The following is a 24,104-nucleotide window of genomic DNA, read 5'->3' on the forward strand; positions in this document are numbered from 1 at the left end:
ATTTTCTACATTGTAGATTAATAGTGAAGATATAAAAACTATGAAATAACATATGTGGAATCATGTAGTCACCAAAAAAGTGTTAAACAAATCAAAACATATTTAATATTTGAGATTCTTCAAAGTAGCCACCCTTTGCCTTGATGACAGCTTTGCACACTCTTGGCATTCTCTCAACCAGCTTCAGGAGGTAGTCACCTGGAATGCATTTCAATTAACAGGTGTGCCTTGTTAACTTCTTTGGGGTATGGGGCAGTATTTTCACGTCTGGATGAAAAGCGTGCCCAGAGTAAACTGCCTGCTACTCAGGCCCAGATCCTAGGATATGCATATTATTATTAGATTTGGATGGAAAACACTCTGAAGTTTCTAAAACTGTTTAAATGATGTCTGTGAGTATAACAGAACTCATATGGCAGGCAAAACCCTGAGAAAAAATCCAACCCAGAAGTGGGAAATCTGAGGTTTGTAGGTTTTCAACTCTTTGCTTATCCAAGATACAGTGGAAATGGGGACATGTTGCACTTCCTAAGGCGTCCACTAGATGTCAACAGTCTATAGAACCATGTTTGATGCTTCTACTGTGAGGTGGAGGCGAATGAGAGGAGATTGAGTAAGGTCTCTCCCAGAGTGCCACGAGCAGACCATGCGCTGACCATGCGCGTTCATGTGAGAGTTAGTTGCATTCCATTGCATTTCTGAAGACAAAGGAATTCTCCGCTTGGAATATTATTGAAGATTTATGTTAAAAACATCCTAAAGATTGATTCTACACATCGTTTGACATGTTTCTACAGACTGTAATGGAACTTTTTGGACTTTTCGTCCGTACTTTCCGCTGGACTTGCACGCGCATCGTGAGTTTAGATTGTGTACTGAACGCGCGAACAACAAGGAGGAATTTGGACATAAATAATGGACATTATCTAACAAAACAAACATTTATTGTGGAACTGGGATTCCTGGGAGTTTATTCTGATGAAGATCATCAAAGGTAAGTGAATATTATGAATATCCAACATGGCGTATACCTCTTTGGGTTGATTTGTCGTCTTAGCGCCGACCTCAGATTATTGCATGGTTTGCTTTTTCCGTAAAGTTGTTTTAAAATCTGACACAGCGGTTGCATTAAGGAGAAGTGGATCTAAAATTCAATGTGTGACACTTGTATTTTCATCAACATTTATGATGACTATTTCTGTAAATTGATGTGGCTCTCTGCAAAATCACCGGATGTTTTGGAACTACTGAACATAACGCGCCAATGTAAACTGAGATTTTGGGATATAAATATGAACTTTACCGAACAAAACATACATGTATTGTGTAACATGAAGTCCTGTGAGTGTCATCTAATGAAGATCATCAAAGGTTAGTGATTAATTTTATCTATATTCCTGCTTTTTGTGACTCCTCTCTTTGGCTGGAAAAATGGCTGTGTTTTTCTGTGAATAGGCACTCACCTAACATAATCGTTTGGTTTGCTTTCGTCGTAAAGCCTATTTGAAATGGGACACTGTGGCTGGAGTTAAAACAAGTGTATCTTTAAAATGGTGTAAAATACATGTGTGTTTGAGGAATTTTAATTATGGGATTTCTGTTGTTTTGAATTTGGCGCGCTGCAGTTTCACTGGCTGTTGACGAGGTGAGACGCTACCGTCCCACATACCCTAGAGAGGTTAAAAGTTGATTTATGGAATTTCTTTCCTTCTTAATTAATGCGATGAGCCAATCAGTTGTGTTGTGACAAGGTAGGGGTGGTATACAGAAGGTAGCCCTGGTTGCTAAAATACCAAGTCCATATCATGGCAAGAACAGCTCAAATAAGCAAAGAGAAACGACAGTCCATCATTACCTTAAGACATGAAGGTCAGTCAATGCGGAAAATTTCAAGAACTTTTCAAGTTTCTTCAAGTGCAGTCGCAAAAACCATCAAGCGCTATGATGAAACTGGCTCTCATGAGGACCGCCACCAGAAAGGAAGACCAAGAGTTACCTCTGCTGCAGAGGATAAGTTCATTAGAGAAATTGCAGCCAAAATAAATGCTTCAAAGAGATCAAGTAACAGATACATCTCAACATCAACTGTTCAGAGGAGACTGCGTGAATCATGCCTTCATCGTCAAATTGCTGCAAAGAAACCACTACTAAAGGACACCAAAAATAAGAAGAGACTTGCTTGGGCCAAGAAACACGAGCAATGGACATTAGACCAGTGGAAATCTGTCCTTTGAAATTTGAAATTTTTGGATCCAACCGTGGTGTCTGTGAGACGCAGAGTAGGTGAACGGATGATCTCTGCATGTGTGGTTTCCACCGTGAAGCATTGAGGAGGAGGTGTGATGGTGTGGGGGCGCTTTGTTGGTGACACTATCAATGATTTATTTAGAATTCAAGGCATACTTAACCAACATGGCTACCACAGCATTCTGCAGCGATACGCCATCCCATCTGGTTTGCACTTAGTGGGACTATCATTTGTTTTTCAACAGGACATTGACCCAACCTCCAGGCTGTGTAAGGGCTATTTGTCCAAGAAGGAGAGTGATGGAGTGCTGCATCAGATGGCCTGGTCTCCACAATCACCCGACCTCAACCCAATTGAGATAGTTTGGGATGAGTTGGGCCGCAGAGTGAAGGAAAAGCAGCCACCAAGTGCTCAGCATATGTAGGAACTCCTTCAAGACAGTTGGAAAAGCATTCCAGGTGAAACTGGTTGAGAGAATGCCAAGAGTGTGAAAAGCTGTCATCAAGGCAAAGGGTGGCTACTTTTAAGAATCTAAAATATAAAACATATTTTGATTTCTATATAATTTTTTATTTAACTAGGCAAGTCAGTTAAGAACAAATTCTTATTTACAATGATGGCCTACCCCGGATGATGCTGGGCCAATTGTGCGCCGCCCTATGGGACTAATCATGGTTGGTTGTGATACAGCCTGGTATGGAACCAGGGTCTGTAGTGATGCCTCTAGCACTGAGAAGCAGTGCCTAAGACCGCTATCTTTATTATTATTCTACAATGTAGAAAATTGTAAAAATAAAGAAAAATCCTTGAATGAGTAGGTGTGCCCAAACTTTTGACTGGTACTGTATATCCATTTGTGACATCTAAATATAAAAGGTTACTTTTGTGAATATCCCTGCAAACAATAATGAGTCGTTAGGACGACCTCCGGGATGTCACGAAATGGTCACATGAAGTCGTCAGGACGTTGTGTCATGGTCCACTTGAGGTTTTGTCTAGTTTCCGGTTGGTCTCTGTTTTTAGGATGTTATTGGGACAAAACCTCCAAGGCACCATGACACAACATCCCAAGAATGTGCTAAAAACGTCCTCGGGGACATCCACGGGACCAACTAGGAACATAGACAAAACCTCCAGGGGACCATGACACAATGTCCTAAAAATGTTCAAGTGACCTTCAGAGGACCATGACACAATGCCCCAAGAATCTCCTAAAAACATCTCAGGGTCAAACCGGGAAATATAAAAAGTTCCCCCAGAGAATGTTCCCTTGGGACCATGACGCAACATCCTAAGGACTAGTAAAATGAAAGCCCTGGGAATTTAGAGAGAACTAGTCAAAGGTTCCCCAGAGAACATTCCCTTAGGACCATCACACAATGTCCTAAGGACTAGTCAAATGAAAGTCCTGAGAACGTCCTAAAAAGACCCTAACATTGTCCTCAGTGACGTCCTGGGAACTGAGGTACATATTAAGGTACCTAATGGAAACGTTGCCGAATGTTCTCAGGACGTCCCCTGTTTGCTGGGGTGCTTTTTTATCTACACAGATTGCTAGACATAATGTAGTGGCTCCTGTTAAGACCCAAAGAATAGTTTGTTTTCCTACGCGTAGTGCATGTGGCTAAGTCCATCTGAATGTATAGATGTGTGTGTGCTATGAACCTTCATTGCCTTGTTTCTCACAAAATGGCCTTAGAACCTTCACCATTGATATGCTAATGTTGGGTGCTGTAAATTGAGATGCTACACTCCATTTCCAAATTGCTTGTGAAACCACTCTTACCCTATAATTGTATTTATATTTTGAGTTGCTTGAAAGTTGTTTTGATTTAACTTCAAGAATTGTTATTGATTTCCCAGGCATGTCTAAAGCAGAAGACAATTCTACCCGCCAAAAGGACCCTCCTGAATTGTTGCTGCTAGGACCATGGACTAATGGTCTGAAGATTGTCTACAGTGACTACAGTGCTGGTCGTCCAGTTGTGAACCCTTCTGTCTGATTCAGAATCAGATGTGTTCAAGCGAGGATTAAGTAGGGCGGCCCAGCTACCCAAAGTGACTGTTTACACTTTTATTGTCTTCTCAGGAATTTAGCCTTCTCCGTGTTGCTCTCCAAACCCCATACTGTGATGCAGATATTATTTTGTGATAACATCCTGTGGGTCTGATATTTGATTGGAGCTTAACTTTACATTAATACTATTGATCAACAACTCAGATTTTGAATCCAAAAAAACTCAGATGTTATAAAGGGGTCTCAGATTCATTGTCTCTTTGTTCCTGACCTGTGCTGGAGAGATACACTCTTTTTCTCTTTCAGGTTATGACTTCTATCTCTCTCTCTCCCTCTCGGATCATGCCTAGAATACTAATGCTAGTATTGTCTTGAGCTTTATGTCTTGAATAATGTTATCATTAATTTCAGAATATTAAATATCTGCCTTTTGATATAGACCATTCTCAGACCTTTCTTGACCTTACTATTACCTTAATTCAACTATAGTCTCTTGCATATTGCTAAATTATCTTTATGGAGTCAGATATTCAGTTAAATAGACTCTGTCACATTAATTGCATTGTATTATTACAGGTCGCATGTGAGGTATATACAATACATATATGATAAATATTACCCCACTACATGCTAAGTCAGTGCTGTACCTGTATGGAGACGTCGCTGTAGGAGCCTCCTATCACCCCAGAGATGGCCAGAGGGACGTCGTCATGGATGGCGTAGGAGCCATCAGGGCAGGTGTACTCACTGTCGTCCACCTTGGTGAGGGAGGCACGGACAAACTCCAGGCTCTGTTCCAGTGCGTAAGTGTCCTTAGAGCAGGTGTCCAGGATGTGGGCTCCCAGCCGTATCCCCGGCAGCAGGTGCTCGTCCTTGTTAATCTCGTCCAGGGCTAACAACATGGCCTCCAGTCTCTGAATCCCTCTCTGAGCGTTGATCTTCCCACAGTCCTCAGGCCCCTCGCCCTTCTGGTGCACAGGGAACAGTCCCCCTATGATCAGGTCTCCGTCCACTGTGATCTCTCTCTTGGTGTCCGTGTTGAAACCTGCCATGGAGAGACCCAGTGGGGCCTGGGCCAGGAGGTACACACACACACACAGTAGGCAGAGGTGGGAGAGGTGGAGCGGTCGGGGCAGGGGGCGCAGCCCCAACCAAGGGGACCTCCCCGATGACATGTCCCTGGGCCCTGTGTGAGTCAGATCACTGCTGTCTGGTGCTTCTCTTCTTCTGGTTTCCTCTGTCTCTGGAGCTGGGGAGGGTACAGTACGCTAGCTAGGCACAGAGAAGCGTGGCACGGTGGCACCAGATCTCAAAGCGCTAGATTTTTTGTCCTGTCTGAGGCTATCTACTGCATCAATGGCATTGTCTTCAAAGTTCTGGAGATTACAGCCTGCGAATCAAACAGAGAAGGGGTCAGTCAATGCTACAACACAATGAGACCTTTGTCTTTCACACACACTTTCTCATTTCCAATAAATATCACCTTTACGAGACAGTAAAATGTGTGTTGTATTATTCCATTGAAATTTGTGTTCATAATAACTGATGTGGAAACAGGGATATTCACTGGATAATGACACATTGAAATAGAAGTGATGAGAGCATTTCTAATAGTTACACATACTGTATACAGTACAGCACTACATAGACTAGTGAAGGGGTACTCAAATTGGTCACACAAATGTCCTAGTTGGCAAAGGTCCAGATGGATGTTGTCTTTTATCGCCTTGGTAACAAACCCGCACCTCACAACGCATGTAACCCCGAACTGTTCACACCGTCTTGTTGGGGGAAAGAACATTTAGCAGTTTTAAAACCAAGTTCCTGCAATTCTACACATTTTGTCATGGGGCGAGAGAAAATGTTGCAGTTTTAGAGCCGATTTCCTGCAATTCTACACATGTTGCCGTCTTATGTATGTTCATATGATAGCTGAGTGACTCAACAAAATCAATGCCTCCTTGGAGTCGAAGCCCCTGGGCACATAATCTGGCCAATGATAACTACAAGATTTAAGATAGCTGGTTAGCCTAACTTACCTGACTAACATGGGCTAGTTGACCAACTGGACATTTCTGACAGGTTATACCGTTACTTTGGTAATATTTTCACAAGTGTGTGGTCAAATTTCACAACTTTTATTACAAAGCACATTTAAAACACACAAAAATCACACAGTAACTTTTGCACAAAACCTAATCAGTGTTTCATCGAGAAATAGTAATAGTAATTGCCTTTCACAATGCAATGTGCTCACAATAATTTTTATACGATTCTCTTCTCATGTGTTTAAATATATTTGACCATCACTTAATCCAACTGCACTTAATGGCTAATCACTTAACCGCTTGGTAAACCTATAGATTATAAACAGGTTTGTCTACTATATATGGATTTTGAGAACTACAGAAATAAAATGTGTGTTTGTAAAGTATAAACATCTAATGTATGACACATGATAACCATACATAATGACTGCTCGTTATTGCTAATTGATTTCGCATAGTGGTAACTACAATTGGTCACCATATAAAAGGGGGTGTGTGAACACTTGCAATTTCTTTCAACATGGAGCAGAATAGACAGCAAGGGAGAAGAAGAAATCAAAGAGCTCATGGACAAGGAACCCGTCAGAGAGGTGGGCATTAGCCCCATCAAAGAGGTCAAAGAGGTGGGCATGGGCCCCGTCAAAGAGGTGGACATCAAAGAGAGGGAGGCAGACGGCAGGGAACGGTTGTGTCTAATGAATTCCGGGCCATCGTCGTTGACCATGTGGTAAACAGAGGCCTTACCATGACAGATTAGTTCACCCCAATCTGAGAAAATCAACTGTCAATTCGATCATGAGAACATTTCGCAGGATATGCACTATGCTTTATCATTACATTTACAATAAATGACATGTAATGCATGTAAATTCACAAAACCTGTTACAGTATTCTTACAGTATGATCCGGTGACCGTATACTCTGTTCTACCCTCAGAATTGACAGAAGGAGGGGGCAGTGGTGGAAATGGTAAGGGCCAGGAATAACGGCTGTCTGAAATGAAGCAGGACATTGAGAACGATGACACCTTTGTTAGTAGGCTGATGGATGCCACACTGGCAATCTCCCACCTTTTGAAGATGCACCTAATATGAAACACATTTACCTGGTGCCTTTTGAGGGAAACGACCGGTTGAAACAACTGCGGGCCGAGTATGTTCAGGTACAGCATTATATACAGTATTACTGATACTATTTGATTCACAATATCATATTGTAACTATACAGTAAAAATAAAAAGTAAAATATTTTTTTAGAGGGTGATGGTGCTTGATGCTGTGAACCATCACAAGTATATCTTTGTTGATGAAGTGGGCTTCAACCTGGCCAAAACGTGGTGGCATGGGCGAAACCTCTTCGGGAGACAATCCAAGTGCCTGGATAACGTGGGGGAAACATCTCCATGTGCACAGCAATCTCTGAAGATGGTGTGGCAGGACGTAGGCCATTACTTGGATCCTACAATGCTGCACACCCCATTGTGTTTCTCAATTAAATTTAGTAGGCCTGTCAAGGTGAAGGGGTCACCTATGTCATTATGTGGGTCAATCTCAGGTTCCACCACGCAGAGGTGGTTCAGGCATGGTTTCGGGCCCATCTCCGATTTGTGACCATATACCTGCCCCCATACTCTCCTTTCCTCAATCCTATTGAGGATTTTTCTTCAGCATGGAGGTGGAAGGCGTACGATCACCATCCCCATGAGCAAGCCACCCTCTTTCTGGCCACGGATGAGGCATCTGACGAAATCAATGTAAACCAATGTCAAGCTTGGATTTGCCATGCCAAAAGGTTTTTCTTAAGGTGCATGATCAATGAGGACATTCACTGATGTGGATAAGAATTTATGGCCAAATGCTCAAGACTAAGCGGAGCGACACAGAGGAATCCAAGAGCAGACTCAGATGAGGAAACAGGGATGAATGAACCAAAATATTTATTGTTACACAGGGAGCTATGGAGTGCAGATCCGGGGAAGCTCGGGTGAGTTGCAAAAAAAAAACAGATGTGGAGACTGAAGTTGGAGTTGGCTGAGTAAACAGGTCCTGAGGGTAATCAGGGTAAACAGGTCCTGAGGGGAATCCAAGGTAGTGGTGGTGAGTAAAATCCAGAGTAAGGTAGTTGGGTGGTGAGATGTGGCACAGGAGACAGGAGCCAGAGACCGAGCGGTAACTGCAATGAGAGGATAAATGGTGTCAGGCAGGGAAACAGGCCCAGCAGAGTAACAGGATCTTGAATAATCATAAATAGCTAGAATCGTGAACTGATTGAGCAGAGGTTACGATCTGGCAGAGTGGAAGTGGCAGGACTGAGTATTTGTAGAGGTCTTGATTATGGAACACAATGTGACACAAGACAGGCTTGATGCAAGTGAATGTGTGCTAAACGTTATGTTTCATTGTCATTTATCAATTTATCAATTTATCAATTTCTTACATTTGATTACAGACAGTACACCTACAGTATGTTGCAATTATATCTTTTTTTTTTTTTTTGCATGAATAATTGTAGAGGATGTCTTCATTGATCACACCTTTGAATACACATTGGATAGATATTATGAAAATGATAGATTCTGCCAATTTTGTCAGGTAATGTAAGTGTATTGCCCAATGTGAAAACTTTGTCATTTACAGTACTGTAGCATATTCCTTTCAACAATTCTAAGGGTGATTTGAAACAGGTATCTTGCATTGTTTGCTATTGGATTGACTGGTAGTGAAATTGACTCAATTGAAAATATATCATTATTTTGAGTTTGGTGATTAAACCCATGTTGTCATCACATTCCACAATACATTTATATTTTGAATCAATGGTTGTGTGGTGAGAGATGTTTACAATCCAAATGAATGTCCAATGACAGATTTTGAGTGAAAGACTGGCTGCGTTACAAGTGTTACCAGTTTGGAGTTTTGTACAAAGAATTGTGAAAACGTACTACTTACTTGTGACAATAGTAACAAGGCGATTAAAAAAAACTGCAAATAGCTCTCTAAGGTCTGTCAGTGAACAACATGAGGAAAACTGCCCATGCACTACCACATTTCAAAATGACATCTTGTGCCTTATACTATAACTCAACAGAAGTAAGTTAAAAGCCTGATTCATTTCTTTAAAAAAAATGCATTTATTTAAGTCGGGACCAACTGTCCATATTGACCCCGTTCTGGATCCGCCTGTTGAGTATGGCTGGGCTAGTGTATAGATTCACTATTTATATTCTCTTGTGTCATGTTACAATATTCATAAGGCCCTTTTCCCATTCCACACATGTAGTACTCAATAACATATTCCAAAAAATGACTAGGGGTCTGTCAAGTCATATTACAGTATAATGTGACATAATCACATGTTACATAGCCAGGATGTGATTAGACTTTTACTGTAGCTGTCTGGCTGAACAAAATAGGAAACACCACCCAACATAGTGCTGTAGGATGTCACATAGATTGTTAGTTTTATATATATAGTACTGTATACGGGGAGAGATGTTGATCTTGTTTCTTTGCACAGGTGTAGAACACAGATATAGGGTGTGTGATGTGAGTGAGAACATTGTGTACTGAGGGCGCTGGCTGGATCCTCCAGAGTGCCTTCTCATGTCTGAGTTCCTAAGCAGCTCCCTAGTGACCTACCAAATCACTCCCCCATGGTGAATCGCTTCCTTTGGAATAGTGTATGTTTGTCTTCCTCCGTGCCTAAGGGGCCATGTGACTGTCTGGTGTGAAACTCTCGGTCTCTCCCTTTCTACTCTTCCTCTCTCTCTTTCCCCTCTCTCCATCTAGTTTCATGTCTAGCCTCATGTCTCTCATTGCAGGGAGATAAGTCTACATGCACACAGGCACATGCACACACAAACACAAACTGTATAAAAAGGTATCCATTGGAGAACACTGTAAAAAACGATTTAGCAAAAACACAAACAAATACAGTGCCATACACACACTCACAAAGAGCTGTTTAAATCTTCCTGTAGCAGAGTAGCTAAATACTTATTCTCCCCTGATGGATTGAATCTAAACACGGTTTCATTCTACTCCATAAGCTTATTCATATTTTCTGTAGACAATTTTGCATAAATATCATGATCTACATTGACATTGGGAAACTACTGTAGTGGTGGATTTACAACACCACAATGACGTTCTGTTTACTCATTCACAGCTTTGTTTCCGTTTATTACATTTTTGTCCAACTGAAATCAATGAAAACCAGGACTGCATACAAATAAACGTAACCAAGCATTGCACACATTCACAGCATAAAATAACAAAGTGAAGCCCTCATGTAAACTGGAACGGAATATAATTTGTCATATCAATATAGAGTATATCACTACTAAATAATTATTAACACATTTCCCCAATTCCACTCAAAGGTGAACTGGTTTATCATGCTGAATCATATCCTAATATCCACTGGCCCTCCCTTCTGGTCAGTAAGGAACCAGAGACAGATTGCATCCCAAATGGCATAGGATCCCCTGGACCCTGGTGAAAAGTAGTCCACTAGGTAATAGGGTGGCATTTGGGAGGTAGCCCCTGTAGAGCATCATGGTCCTGGATGTGGAGCAGAGTGAGGACCGGGACCCAGAGTGGACCCAGTAGAGATATATGGACAGGTTCAGTACACATCACTACTTTCTGTATCAGACAGTAGACATGCCCTCTTTGAAGTCTCGTAGATTGATGCATTGAACTATTTTTGTTCATAAAGCCCTCTTGAAAACTTTTGCCATGCCTTACTTCAATGTTAACCTATGAGCTACCAGACCCGGTCTAAGGGATGGCTAACTCTGGAGATCCCTTTGATCTCCGCTGAGTTCGGTAAATCTGCTTTTAGTTTTTTTAACCTTACTTGTGGAATAATCTCCAAAGCTCTCTAAAATGGGAAGAGTTGGTGCCTCTAAGGCAATTCAGACATTTTATTTGATTGTGTTTTGCTTTCATGTATTGATGTGAATATTGATGTATTCTGTATATTGATGTGTACACATGGCTCATCTGTAAAAGAGACATTGGTCTCAGCATGACTCCCTGTCAAAATAAAGGTTCAATAAGAAATGGATGGGTCCAGAGGAGGTGCAGCAGCAGCAGGTCTGTGGTTCCTAGTATCATGTCACTCTTCTCCTCTGTCCTCTCCAGGGCTTAATTAGCCACACTACAGACGAAGGGGAGGGAGGGAGCAGTTTATCGGAGCAGGATATTATGCCAGTATCATCTGCCTTAGCCACTGCCGCTAGCTACGTCTGCCAGTCAAACCAGCTCACTGAGAGAGCTCCAGCCATAATTAATCATATCGACTAGAGATTATGAAAATATGTTATAAAAAAGTCAGTTAGGCTTTGTACTGATTTGTTGTGGATTTCTCCATTTTCTCTTGAAGAGTATGTGGAATCGTCAACAAACAAGTGCTTCCCGTTCTTTGTTTTGAGGGTCTGGGAGATAGATATTGGATTGAAGCACTCTTTCATATTATCCCTCACTATGGTCATCGGCCATCTCATGATGTATACGGCTCTGTATGGCACAGGATATTTACTACCTAAATGAAGTACCATTCTCTGAAACGAAAAAGTTTAAAAGTGCAGTGTTTCAACCCTTGCTGTAGATCTTCCCTGCTCGCCTGTGTGTGTGTGTGTGTGTATCTATGAATGCGTGTGTGTGCGTGTGTGTGTGTGTGTGTGTGTGTGTGTGTGTGTGTGTGTGTGTGTACTTCTGCTCTCCAAAAATGTCTATTAATTATAATCCACATAATAATTAAGATTTCCTGTTTTTGCAGGACTATTTTCCTCATCTAACAAACTGGATCAACTTAAGATCCTACATCTGTATGGCTCTATTTCACAAGGTATGGCCATTTGCCAGGTATTCTACACTATATATAATTCACAGATAAATCACCATTATATATTCAATTCACAAAAACACCCTAACCCTCAACGTTCTTTCTGCACTGCAGATACTTTAGAGGCAAATGCCTGTGTGTTTTTGTGGATGTATGAAGCTAGAAGGGAAACATTGCATTGAATCTTACTGCACCCCTCTGCTGCAGTGTTTTGTGGGCTGACAGGTCTTTTTTCTCCAACGGCAAATGAGAGTGGGGATGTCACGCCTTCGCCTTAGCCCCGGAGAGCCAGCTAAACAAAAATGTACCGTACCTCTCTGCACAACCACTGCCTGCCCGAATATACAGTAGCAACAGGAGACAACAATTCCCCAAACATAATCACCCAGTGTTTTCCCAGGAGGGTGTTAAGTACAGTGAGACAGAGAATTGAGAATTACCAATTGTAGTCCTAAATGAAAAAAATGAACATGAAAAATATGTCGAAACGAGAGTGTACACAAATTCTCATAATAAATGTCAACTTCTGGTGTGAGATATGGGAATGACACTTAGCCAGCATGTTAAAACCCTAAAGTACACACCCGTTGGAGAGGCCGCTATCTCCCAAGCAGGACACAGTGGAACACATTCACTCTCTCTCCTGAGTGGCGCAGCGCTCTAAGGCACTGCATCTCAGTGCTGGAGGTATCACTACAGACCCTGGTTTGATTCCAGGCTGTATCACAACTGGCCGTGATTGGGAGTCCCATAGGGTGGCGCACAATTGGCCCAGCGTCGTCTGGGTTAGGGTTTGGCCGGGGTATGCCGTCATTGTGAAAGAGAATTTGTTCTCAACTAACTTGCCTTGTTAAATAAAAGTTAAATAAAAGAAAAAAGAAAAGTCAGCTAGCTTCTTCTCATCCTTCTTTCTCTTTCTGACACTCCTGTTCTTTCACATATCCCCTGCTTAGAAGTGGAATTCTAAAGCACACCTACATTGATACTGTACAGTCCTGATATTTCCCACTTAAACTGATATATAATTCCCTTTTCTTCACAAAGTTCTCTCTCTTCAAAAATCCATACAGAACATCCCGATACAGTGCATATTTGAGGAGGGCATTTGAAAAATATTGTTAAATAAATGTTTTATACTTAATATTCTAAGCCAAAATATGAAGCTACTCATAAATGTAAAAAGGACCTAGTATTTGCATGGGAATTAATTGCCTTGGTAAAACAACAGGAGCATAGACAGTATGCAGCATTACATTGGAGCATTGTTTTTGTTTTTTATCAACATATTATATTTAAACAGGGAGGCCAGCTGAGAACAAGTTCTCATATACAACTGCGACCTGGCCAAGATAAGGCAAAGCAGTGCAACAAAAACAACAACACAGAGTTACACATGGGATAAACAAACGTACAGTCAATAACACAATAGAAAAATCTATATACAGTGTGTGCAAATGTAGTAAGATTAGGGAGGTAAGGCAATAAATAGGCCATAGTGGTGAAATAATTACAATTTAGCATTAACACTGGAGTGATAGATGTGCAGATGATGATGTGTAAGTAGAGATAAAGGGGTGCAAAGAGCAAAAAATAAATAACAATATGGGGATGAGGTAGTTGGGTTGGCTATTTACAGATGGGCTGTGTACAGGTGCAGGGATCGGTAAGCTGCTCTGATAGCTGATGCTAAAAGTTAGTGAGGGAGATATAAGACTCCAGCTTCAGTGATTTTGCAATTCGTTCCAGTCAGTGGCAGCAGCAAACTGGAAGGAAAGGCGGCCAAAGCAGGAGTTGGCTTTCAGGATGACCAGTGAAATATACCTTCTGGAGCGCGTGCTACGGGTGGGTGTTGCTATGGTGACCAGTGAGCTAAGATAAGGTGGGGCTTTACCTAGCAAAGACTTATAGATGACCTGGAGCCAGTGGATTTGGCAACAAATATGAAGCAAGAGCCAGCCAACGAGAGCATACAGGTCGCAGTGGTGGGTAGTATATGGGGCTTTGGTGACAAAATGGATGGCACTGTGATAGACTACATCCAATTTGCTGAGTAGAGTGTTGGAGGCTATTTTGTAAATGACATCGCCGAAGTCAAGGATCGGTAGTATAGTCAGTTTTACGAGGGTATGTTTGGCAGCATGAGTGAAAGAGGCTTTGTTGCGAAATAGGAAGCTGATTCTAGATTTAATTTTGGATTGGAGATGCTTAATGTGAGTCTGGAAGGAGAGTTTACAGTCTAACCAGACACCTAGGTATTTGTAGTTGTCCACATATTCTAACTCAGAACCGTCCAGAGTAGTGATGCTTGTCGGGCGTGCGGGTGAGGGCAGCGATCGGTTTAAAAGCATGAATTTAGTTTTACTAGCATTTAAGAGCAGTTGGAGGCCACGGAGGGAGTGTTGTATGGCATTGAAGCTCGTCTGGAGGTTTGTTAACACACAAACTAGCCATAAGAACAACAAACTCACTTTACATAATGTGGTCTAATGTACAGCACTTATAGGAGCCACAACAAGCCATGTATACAATACCCTGTAGCACAGGGTAAACAGGCTTACAATGATTTCTAGTAGCCTAGTGGTTAGAACATTGGACTTGTAACCGAAAGGTTGCAAGATCGTAATCCCTGAGCTGACAAGGTAAAAATCTGTCGTTCTGCCCCTGAACAAGGCAGTTAACCCACTGTTCTTTTTTTTTCATTTTTTTCTTTTCTTTTTTTTCTTTTTCTTTTTATATTTTTTTATATATTTTTTTTAAAATTTTTTAAATTTTTTATTTTTTTTAGGCCGTCGTTAGGCCACTGTTCTTAGGCCATCGTTGAAAATAAGAATTTGTTCTTAAAACTTCTTAGGGCTGCAATCCCGCTACAGGGATCGATATGACAACAGCCAGTGAAAGTGCAGGGCGCCAAATTCAAACAACAGAAATCTCATCATTAAAATTCCTCAAACATACATGGGTCTTATATCATTTTTAAGGTAATCTTGTTGTTAATCCCACCAAAGTGTCTGATTTCAAATCTGCTTTTCAGCGAAAGCACTACAAACGATTATGTTAGGTCACCACCAAACAACAATAAGCACAGCCATTTTTCCAGCGAAAGATAGCAGTCAGAAAAAGCAGAAAGAGATAAAATTAATCACTAACCTTTGATTATCTTCATCAGATGACACTCATAGGACTTCATGTTACACAATACATGCATGTTTTGTTTGATAAAGTTCATATTTATATAAAAAAAATCAGAGTTTACATTGGCGCGATACATTCACTAGTTCCAAAAACATCAAGTGATTTTGCATAGCCACATCGTTTCAACAGAAATACTCATCATAAATGTAGATGATAATACAAGTTATACACATGGAATTATAGATATACCTCTTCTTAATGCAACCGCTGTGTCAGATTTCCAAAAAACTTTACGGAAAAAGCAAATCATGCAATAATCTGAGACGGAGCTCAGAACAATAGCCAAATTAGCCGCCATGTTGGGGTCAACAGAAACCAGAAAATACATGATAAATGTTTCCTTACCTTTGATGAACTTCATCAGAATGCAGTCCTAGGAGTCCCAGGTCCACAATAAATGCTTGATTTGTTCGATAATGTCCGTTATTTATGTCCAATTAGCTACTTTGGTTAGCGCGTTTGGTAAACAATTCCAAAGTCACAAAGCGCATCCACTATAACGTGACGAAATGTCCAAAAGTTCCATAACAGTCAGTAGAAACATGTCAAACGATGTACTGAATCAATCTTTAGAATGTTATTAACATACATCTTGAATAACGTTCCAACCGGAGAATTAGATTGACTTCAGTTTAGCGATGGAACGGAGATGCCTATCACGTGAACGCACGTGGTCAAAGCATGGTCAGCTCATGGCAGTGGTGACTAATTCCTGTCTCCTTCGAACCCCCTTCACATTAGAGTCATCAGACAAAGTTCTATTGACTGTTGACATCTAGTTGAAGCCGTAGGAAGTGAAAACTCATCAATATCTCGCTGTAATTTCAATGAGAGCTTGGTTGAAAATCTAGCACCCCCAGAAAAAATCCAAACAGGAAGTGGAACTTTTCAGGTGTTTGCCTGCCATATGAGTTCTGTTATACTCACAGACATAATTCAAACAGTTTTAGAAACTTCAGAGTGTTTTCTATCCAATACTAATAATAATATGCAAATATTAGCAACTATGAATGAGGAGCAGGCCATTTCCTCTGTGCACCTCTGTGCACCTTTCATCCAAGCTACTCAATACTTCCCCTGCAGCCATAAGAAGTTTTAACTGACTTGCCTAGTTAAATAAAGGTAAAATAAAAAATAAAAAATGTTTTTTAATTGGGTTAACTGTTAACTTCAAAGAGCACCCAGCCTCATTTCATCCTCTAATCTACCATGCCGAAATCTCCACTCTCTTCCATATCTTTCTGCTTTCCGCTTCACCAGATGGCCCTTTTAATTCAAGTGTGTGGAGCCTACCAGCCTTTACACTTTTCAAACCAGGCGGTGTAAAGGAATAGAACGTTTGGGGGACTGAGGAAAGCTGGCAAGGATGGAAGAGGTGAGGAGGAGGAGGAGTAAGAGGAGGAGGAGAAGGAAGGAGGGCATAGAAGTGGAAATGAGACGGCGAGCCTCACAAGGTGGAGGGTAGGAAGGCAAATTTGCTGGGGAGTTGAGTCACAACCTGCAATCAGAGCACAATCTGTGGCAAACCCCTTTATGACAAAATGCCAATAGCATCTGTGAGGGTTCATTTTTTCGCAAAATATTTTTTATAAGCTGAGCAATATTATTTTCCCATTCCCAAACATAACTAGATTTGACTGATGTATTTAACCTAGATGTAGAAAAATATCCCCCAGTTATAAATGAAGAAACATGCTTTATGTCTCTAAATTCTCATTACACACGCTCACAAGACACTAGCAGGTCCACTCCACACCGTTCCAAATGTGCGCCATGCTGTGCCAAGCCTAGTCTGGTAGTAATTAATCTGAGCACAATGAGTGGAGTAATTACAACTTCCATCCCCCTAATCTGGCCATGGTAGTGCAGGGACAGCAGTGGCAGCCTGACAAATATCTCTCTCAGTTGAAGCCCAAACAAATCCCTACTATCTCTCTCTCTCTCCTCAGTTAGTAACAGTCTAAAGGAGATAGATAGATATCACCTATTCAGAACTCACTACAGGTTTTATATCTGTTTTAGATTGAAGGCCACTTCCTCTCTCTTTGGCAGACTGTGGACTTGTAGATGTTCAACTTGTCCCGAAAGGTCAGTGCTGAAAAGTTGTATAACAAACAAATGTTTCTCAGGAGAGTTATTTGTTTATTTTTGTCATTAAGTAACACTTCACTTCAGCGGAAAAAACTAGTTCCATGAATCCAGGCCTGGGAGATTGACCGTATCAATGATAACCGCTGAGATCACTGAAGCAAAAAGACAAACCCATGTCGGAAAATGAAGAGCGCTGACCTTTCCAAAATGGTCACTGATACCAAACCAATTAGGTGAAAGACGTTAATTGAAGTTTAAACGATAGCAACCCAGGCAAACTGAGGCTGGCGCTGAATGGCAACTAGTGGGGACATACAGCAATTAGGGAGACGTCAATCAAATCTTCACTCACCACCACAGGTCATTTCCTCATCATTGATCTGAAAGTAGGCTGAGAGGTCCAGTCAGTTCAGCTATTTAACAGAGAATGGGTTTGGATTTGGTCAGGTGTGTCTCTGCTCAGCTCCCCCTTACAGTAACTCCATCCCTGGCACGCTCTCTGCACCTGTGTGAGGGAGGGAATCCCCTAGGACAGTTCCATAGCTCCACCCCTTCCCATGGGCCTGATTCCACCTCACTGTGTATTTCCTAATTTAAGATTCCTTGACTGTCTATGTTCTTTGTGTGTTCGTGAGCTCATTATAGGCAGAGCTGTGATTGTCCCAGGCAGGGTGATGGATGCATGGTGTTTGTGTTTCAGGGGCTGCATGAGGTTTTCTGTGGGTCTTTCCATTATTCATCACACACACCATTAGTGACAAGAGAGAAACAAGAGTGTGGGCTTCCCTGATCCTGAACTGAGACATGCTTTCATTCTGTCTCAATATATAACACTCTCAAACACACATCTCTCACATGTGCACAAATACACACACACCTGTAAAAACACACACATCCCCAACACAAATGATGTCTGCGCAGCAGAGAACATTTACAGATTCTCACAATATAAACCAATATTACTTTCAGTGAGACAGATGCATGGCTGAACAGACAAACACACATTGTCCCTGGTCCTACATAGCTACCTCAGGGGTCTTGATTGTCCCCCGGGCCTCTCTATTAATCTTGTCCAGGGACACACACACCATCTGCTGTATGCTACCCTAGCCAAATTATTATGGAAGAGCAAAAGTGCCTGGAAGCATAACTCACACTGGAAACAATGTCAGCAAGTCACTTTTTATCTACTAAAGATTTAGTTTAGTAGGAGTTCAGAGAATTCCAAACGAAGTTGTCAAACAATATGAAAGCTCATACATCAAACTTGGATTCAAGTATAGATTGTGTGTGTGCACGTGTGTGTGTGTCTGTGTGTGTGTGCATATGTGTGTGAATTAAAAAGAGATCAGAAAGAGGCCATAAGGAGGTGTAAGTAATTAAGCTGTCCTGTTTGATAGAACCGCAGCCATTCATCATCCTGCAGCTTAATCACAGATGACGGCCAACTAATAAAACTGATAAGAGATCTGGGTGGCACCGAGATACCTTATCAGACATTTGGGTTTAATTAGTTACTTTGGTTTCCCTCTCTATAGCAGCTCATAGGATGAAACAGGGCAGATCTACCTGCAAAGGAACCCTTGTGCATTCATATTGAAGGTGATTGGATTCCATAAATGATTTTCCATATAGTACAGCTATACATTAGATCAGGCCTGGGCAAAGACCCGCGGCCCGCGACCTGATTCAATACGGCCCAAGGAATTATGCTCAGATCACATAAATAATTTGCAATAGTAATCTTTTGAAAAATGTATTTGTTATTCAAATTAAACGCCCAATGAATACTCGCCTTTGAGAAATGATTGTGGGACATTTATTTTGAAGGCACGTATAAATAACAACTGCACGAGGACAGACAGTGACTGACAAGCTGACACACACGTCACAGTTACAAATAGTAGCTAGCTAAAATTGCGCAACAATTAGTTTTTCGAAGATTTCAAAGAAAAAGAAAGTAGACAATGAATGTAGGGTGTTCCAGCAAGAGTGGACATCGAAATATTTCTTTATTGAGGTATCAGGGAAAGCTGTGTGCTTTGTGAGCAAAGAGAGTATTGCTGTCAGGGACTACAGACAATCATGGACTACAAAAGGAAAACCAGCCACGTCGCCGAGACCGACGTCTTGCGTCCGGACAGGCTAAACACATTCTTCGCACGCTTTGAGGATAACACAGTGCCACTGACGCGGCCCGCTACCAAAGACTGTGGGCTCTCCTTCTCCGTGGCTGACGTGAGTAAAACATTTAAATGTGTTACCCCTCGCAAGGCTGCCGGCCCAGACGGCATCCCAAGCTGCATCCTCAGAGCATGCACAGACCAGCTGGCTGGTGTGTTTACGTGCATATTCAGTCTCTCCCTATCCCAGTCTGCTGTCCCCACATGCTTCAAGATGGCCACCATTGTTCCTGTACCCAAGAAGGCAAAGGTAACTGAACTTAATGACAATCCCCCGTAGCACTCAACTCTGTCATCATGATGTGCTTTGAGAGACTAGACCCACTTCAATTTGCTTACCGCCCCCAATAGATCCACAAATGATGCAATTGCCATCACTCTGCACACTGCCCTATCCCATCTGGACAAGAAGAATACCTATGTAAGAATGCTGTTTATTGACTAACACCATAGTACCCTCCAAGCGCATCATTAAGCTCGAGGCCCTGGGTCTGAACCCTCGCCCTGTGCAACTGGGTAATGGACTTCCTGATGGGCCGCCCCCAGGTGGTGAAGGTAGGAAACATCACCTCCACTTAGCTGATCCTCAACACTGGGGCCCCACAAGGGTGTGTGCTCAGCCCACTCCTGTATTCCCTGTTCACCCATGACTGAGTGGCCAAGCACGCCTCCAACTCAATCATAAAGTTTGCAGATGACACGACAGTAGTAGGCTTGATTTCCAACGATGACGAGACAGCCTACAGGGAGGAGGTGAGGCCCCTGGGAGTGTGGTGCCTGGAAAACAACCTTTCACTCAACGTCAACAAAAGAAAGGAGATGATCGTGGACTTTAGGAAACAGCAGAGGGAGCACCCCCCTATCCACATCGACAGACCGCAGTGGAGAAGGTGGAAAGCTTCAAGTTCTTCGGCGTACACATCACTGACAAACTGAAATGGTCCCCCCACACAGACAGTGTGGTGAAGGCGCAACAGTGCCTCTTCAACCTCAAGAGGCTAAGGAAATTTGGCTTGGCCCCTAAAACCCTTAAGGGCATGTACAGTTGAAGTCGGAAGTTTACATACACCTTAGCCAAATACATTTAAACTCAGTTTTTCACAATTCCTGACATTTAATCCTAGTAGATATTCCCTGTCTTAGGTCAGGTAGAATTACCCCTTTATTTTAAGAATGTGAAATGTCAGAATAAAAGTACCGAGAATGATTTATTTCAGCTTTTGTTTCTTTCATCACATTCCCAGTGGGTCAGAAGTTTACATACACTCAATTAGTATTTGGTATTATTGCCTTTCAATTTTTTTACTTGGGTCAAGCGAGATTCCCACAATAAGTTGAGTGAATTTTGGCCCATTCCTCCTGACAGAGCTGGTGTAACTGAGTCAGGTTTGTAGGCATCCTTGCTCGCACACACTTTTTCAGTTCTACCCACAATTTTTCGATAAGATTGAGGTCAGGGCTTGAATTGGTTGTCCTTAAGCCATTTTGCAATAACTTTGGAAGTATGCTTGGGGTCATTGTCCATTTGGAAGACCCATTTGCAACCAAGCTTTAACTTCCTGACTGATGTCTTGAGATGTTGCTTCAATATATCCACATCATTTTTCAACCTCATGATGCCATCCATTTTGTGAAGTGCACCTAGTCCTTCCTGCAGCAAAGCACCCCAACAACATGATGCTGCCCCCCCTGTGCTTCACGGTTAGGATGGGGTTCTTCGGCTTGCAAGCCTCCCCCTTTTTCCTCCAAACATGACGATGGTCATTATGGCCAAACAGTACGATCTTTGTCCCCATGTGCAGTTGCAAACCATAGTCTGTCTTTTTTATGCGGCTTTGAAGCAGTGGCTTCTTCCTTGCTGAGCGGCCTTTCAGGCTATGTTGATATAGGACTCATTTTACTGTGGATATAGATACTTTTGTACCCGTTTCCTTCAGCATCTTTACAAGCTCCTTTGCTGTTGTTCTGGGATTGATTTGCACTTTTCGCATCAAAGTACGTTTATCTCTAGGAGACAGAACGTGTCTCCTTCCTGAGCGGTATTTCGGCTGCGTGGTCCCATGGTGTTTATAGTTGCGTACTATTGTTTGTACAGATGAACGTGGTACCTTCAGGCATTTGGAAATTGCTCCCAAGGATGAACCAGACTTGTTGAGGTCTACAATTTTTTTCTGAGGTCTTGGCTGATTTCTTTTGATTTTCCCATGATGTCAAGCAAAAAGGCACTGAGTTTGAAGGTAGCCCTTGAAATACATCCACAGGTACACCTGCAATTGGCTCAAATGATGTCAATAAGCCTATCAGAAGCTTCTAAAGCCATTCTAAAGCCAATTTTCCAAGCTGTTTAAAGGCACAGTCAACTTAGTGTATGTAAACTTCTGACCCACTGGAATTGTGATACAGTGAATTATAAGTGAAATAATCTGTCTGTAAACAATTGTTGGAAAAATTACTTGTGTCATGCAGAAAGTAGATGTCCTAACCGACTTGCCAAAACTATAGTTTGTTAACAAGACATTTGTGGAGTGGTTGAAAAATGAGTTTTAATGACTCCAACCTAAGTGTATGTAAACTTCCAACTTCATCTTCAACTTAGTCTGTTCCACTCTGACATCGCTCGTATATATGTATATAGTCTTAATTCATTCCTACTTAGATTTGTGTGTATTGAGTATATGTTGTGTAAATTGTTAGATATTACTGAACTTTCGGAGCTAGAAGCACAAGCATTTCGCTACACCCGCAATAACATCTGCTAATCACGTGCATGTGACCAATAACATTTGATATGTACTGTTCAACAAAATTGCTAGACACTGAGGGCGAATTCATTAAATAATGTTTAATTGACTCTGCAGCAATACTTTGCCCTGACAAGAAAGAGCTGTTTGAAAATGTTTCCCTGTAAAGACGAATAGTGACATGGTGTGTTAAGGTTGAAAGACAAGGTAAAGGATTTCTCCTTGGCCCTGGATGAGAACAGTGATGCACGTGACACGGCGCAGTTGTTGATATTCTTACGAGGCATAACCCCAGACTTTGAAATTACAGAGGAGCTTGCTTCAGTGCAGTCAATGAAGAGCACAACCACAATATTTATTGGAGGAGGTTAATAAGTGTGTGGCAAAGCTGGGACTGAGTTTTCAAAAGTTATCGTGCGACCATTAATGGGTGCCCAAACTTGACAGGAAAAAACATTGGCCTTTTGAAATGGATACAAGATCAAGTAGCTGAGCTGAACCCAAATCAGAAAATGATTTTCCTGAATTGCATTATTCATCAGGTGGTGCTCTGTAAATGTGTTCTGAAAATGAGCCATGTTGTGGATACAGTCACTAAAGTGGTAAACTTCATAAGAGCAAAATCTTTAAACCACAGGCAGTTTATCTCACTGTTGGAAGAGGTCGGGTCGTGCAGATCTCCCCTACCACACAAACGTGAGATGGCTGAGTTTGGGGAAGGTGATTAAAAGGGTGTGGGACCTGAAGTCAGAGATTGCTGAGTTGTTGCAAATGAAAGGAAAATATGTGGATTTCCCTCAACTGCAAGATAAAGAATGGTTGGCTGATTTTGCCTTCACCGTGGACATCATGGCCTTCATGAATGAACTGAATTCCAAACTACAAGGGAAGGGCCTTTTGCACATCAGATGTACAGTCTTGTCAAAGCCTTCAAGGGAAAATTACTCCTACTGACCCGCCAAGTAAAAAACAACAATCTCACCCACCTCCTGACACTACTACTCTGTTCCCTATCAGATGACCAGTGGGAGAAGTATACATCGCTGCTGCGTACTTTGAACGGTGAGTTCTCGTCGTTTTGAGGATTTCAAAGTGTTGGAAAATGACATGCTGTTGGTTTCCTCTCCTTTCACCTTCAATGTGGATAACGCTCCCACTGACCTGCAACTTGAGCTTATCGATCTTCAGTCTGATGCAGTGATTGGAGAACTATTCAAAACAATGTCACTGACAAGGTTCTATACATCTTTCGATGAACAAAACTTTCCAAAGATTAGGAGTTATGCTCAGAAGATGTTTGCACTGTTTAGGTCAACCTACGTATGTGAACAGACATTTTGAGTGATGAAATATAACAAGTCAAGGCACAGATCATCTCTTACTGACTCTCACCTCTCAGCAATCCTGAGCATAGCGACATCAGAATCAATACCTGACTTCACTGCTCTAGTCAATGCCCATCAGAGACTTCACTCCTCACACTGATTGAGAAGTTTAAATGTAATGTTGAGCTCTCTCTCTTGTGTTTCTGTACAACCCTTTAACAAGAGTTCTGTCCGTGGTGCTGAATGCACAGTGTACTTTTCCCTCTGTGTAGTTTATTGAATGTTTAATAATGAAAATACCTATCAAAAGGAGAACATGGATGTGGTTTATTTCTGTGTGTGTGAAAAAAGAAAAATAGGTAGGATATCTGGGCGTGATTTACAGTAGAGATATCTGTCAACACAGTCA

At 41.7% G+C, this 24,104-nt stretch overlaps 1 protein-coding gene across 3 annotated transcripts in view; it reads right to left on the bottom strand.

Moving 5' to 3' along the window:
- LOC129815470 (metabotropic glutamate receptor 2-like) overlaps positions 1–24,104 on the bottom strand; it is a 94,274-nt gene that overhangs the window by 65,487 nt on the left and 4,683 nt on the right. For 2 of the 3 annotated variants that reach the window (XM_055869343.1, XM_055869340.1), the window contains one exon: positions 4,913–5,655. In XM_055869343.1, coding sequence (XP_055725318.1) covers positions 4,913–5,440 — 528 coding nt within the window. In that variant the 5' untranslated portion in view covers positions 5,441–5,655. Of the gene's footprint in view, positions 1–4,912; positions 5,656–7,418; positions 8,486–24,104 lie in introns of all 3 variants that reach the window. The other variant, XM_055869342.1, reaches the window with a different exon arrangement.

Source organism: Salvelinus fontinalis, chromosome 18 (genome assembly GCF_029448725.1).
Source record: "Salvelinus fontinalis isolate EN_2023a chromosome 18, ASM2944872v1, whole genome shotgun sequence".
Lineage (NCBI taxonomy): Eukaryota > Metazoa > Chordata > Actinopteri > Salmoniformes > Salmonidae > Salvelinus > Salvelinus fontinalis.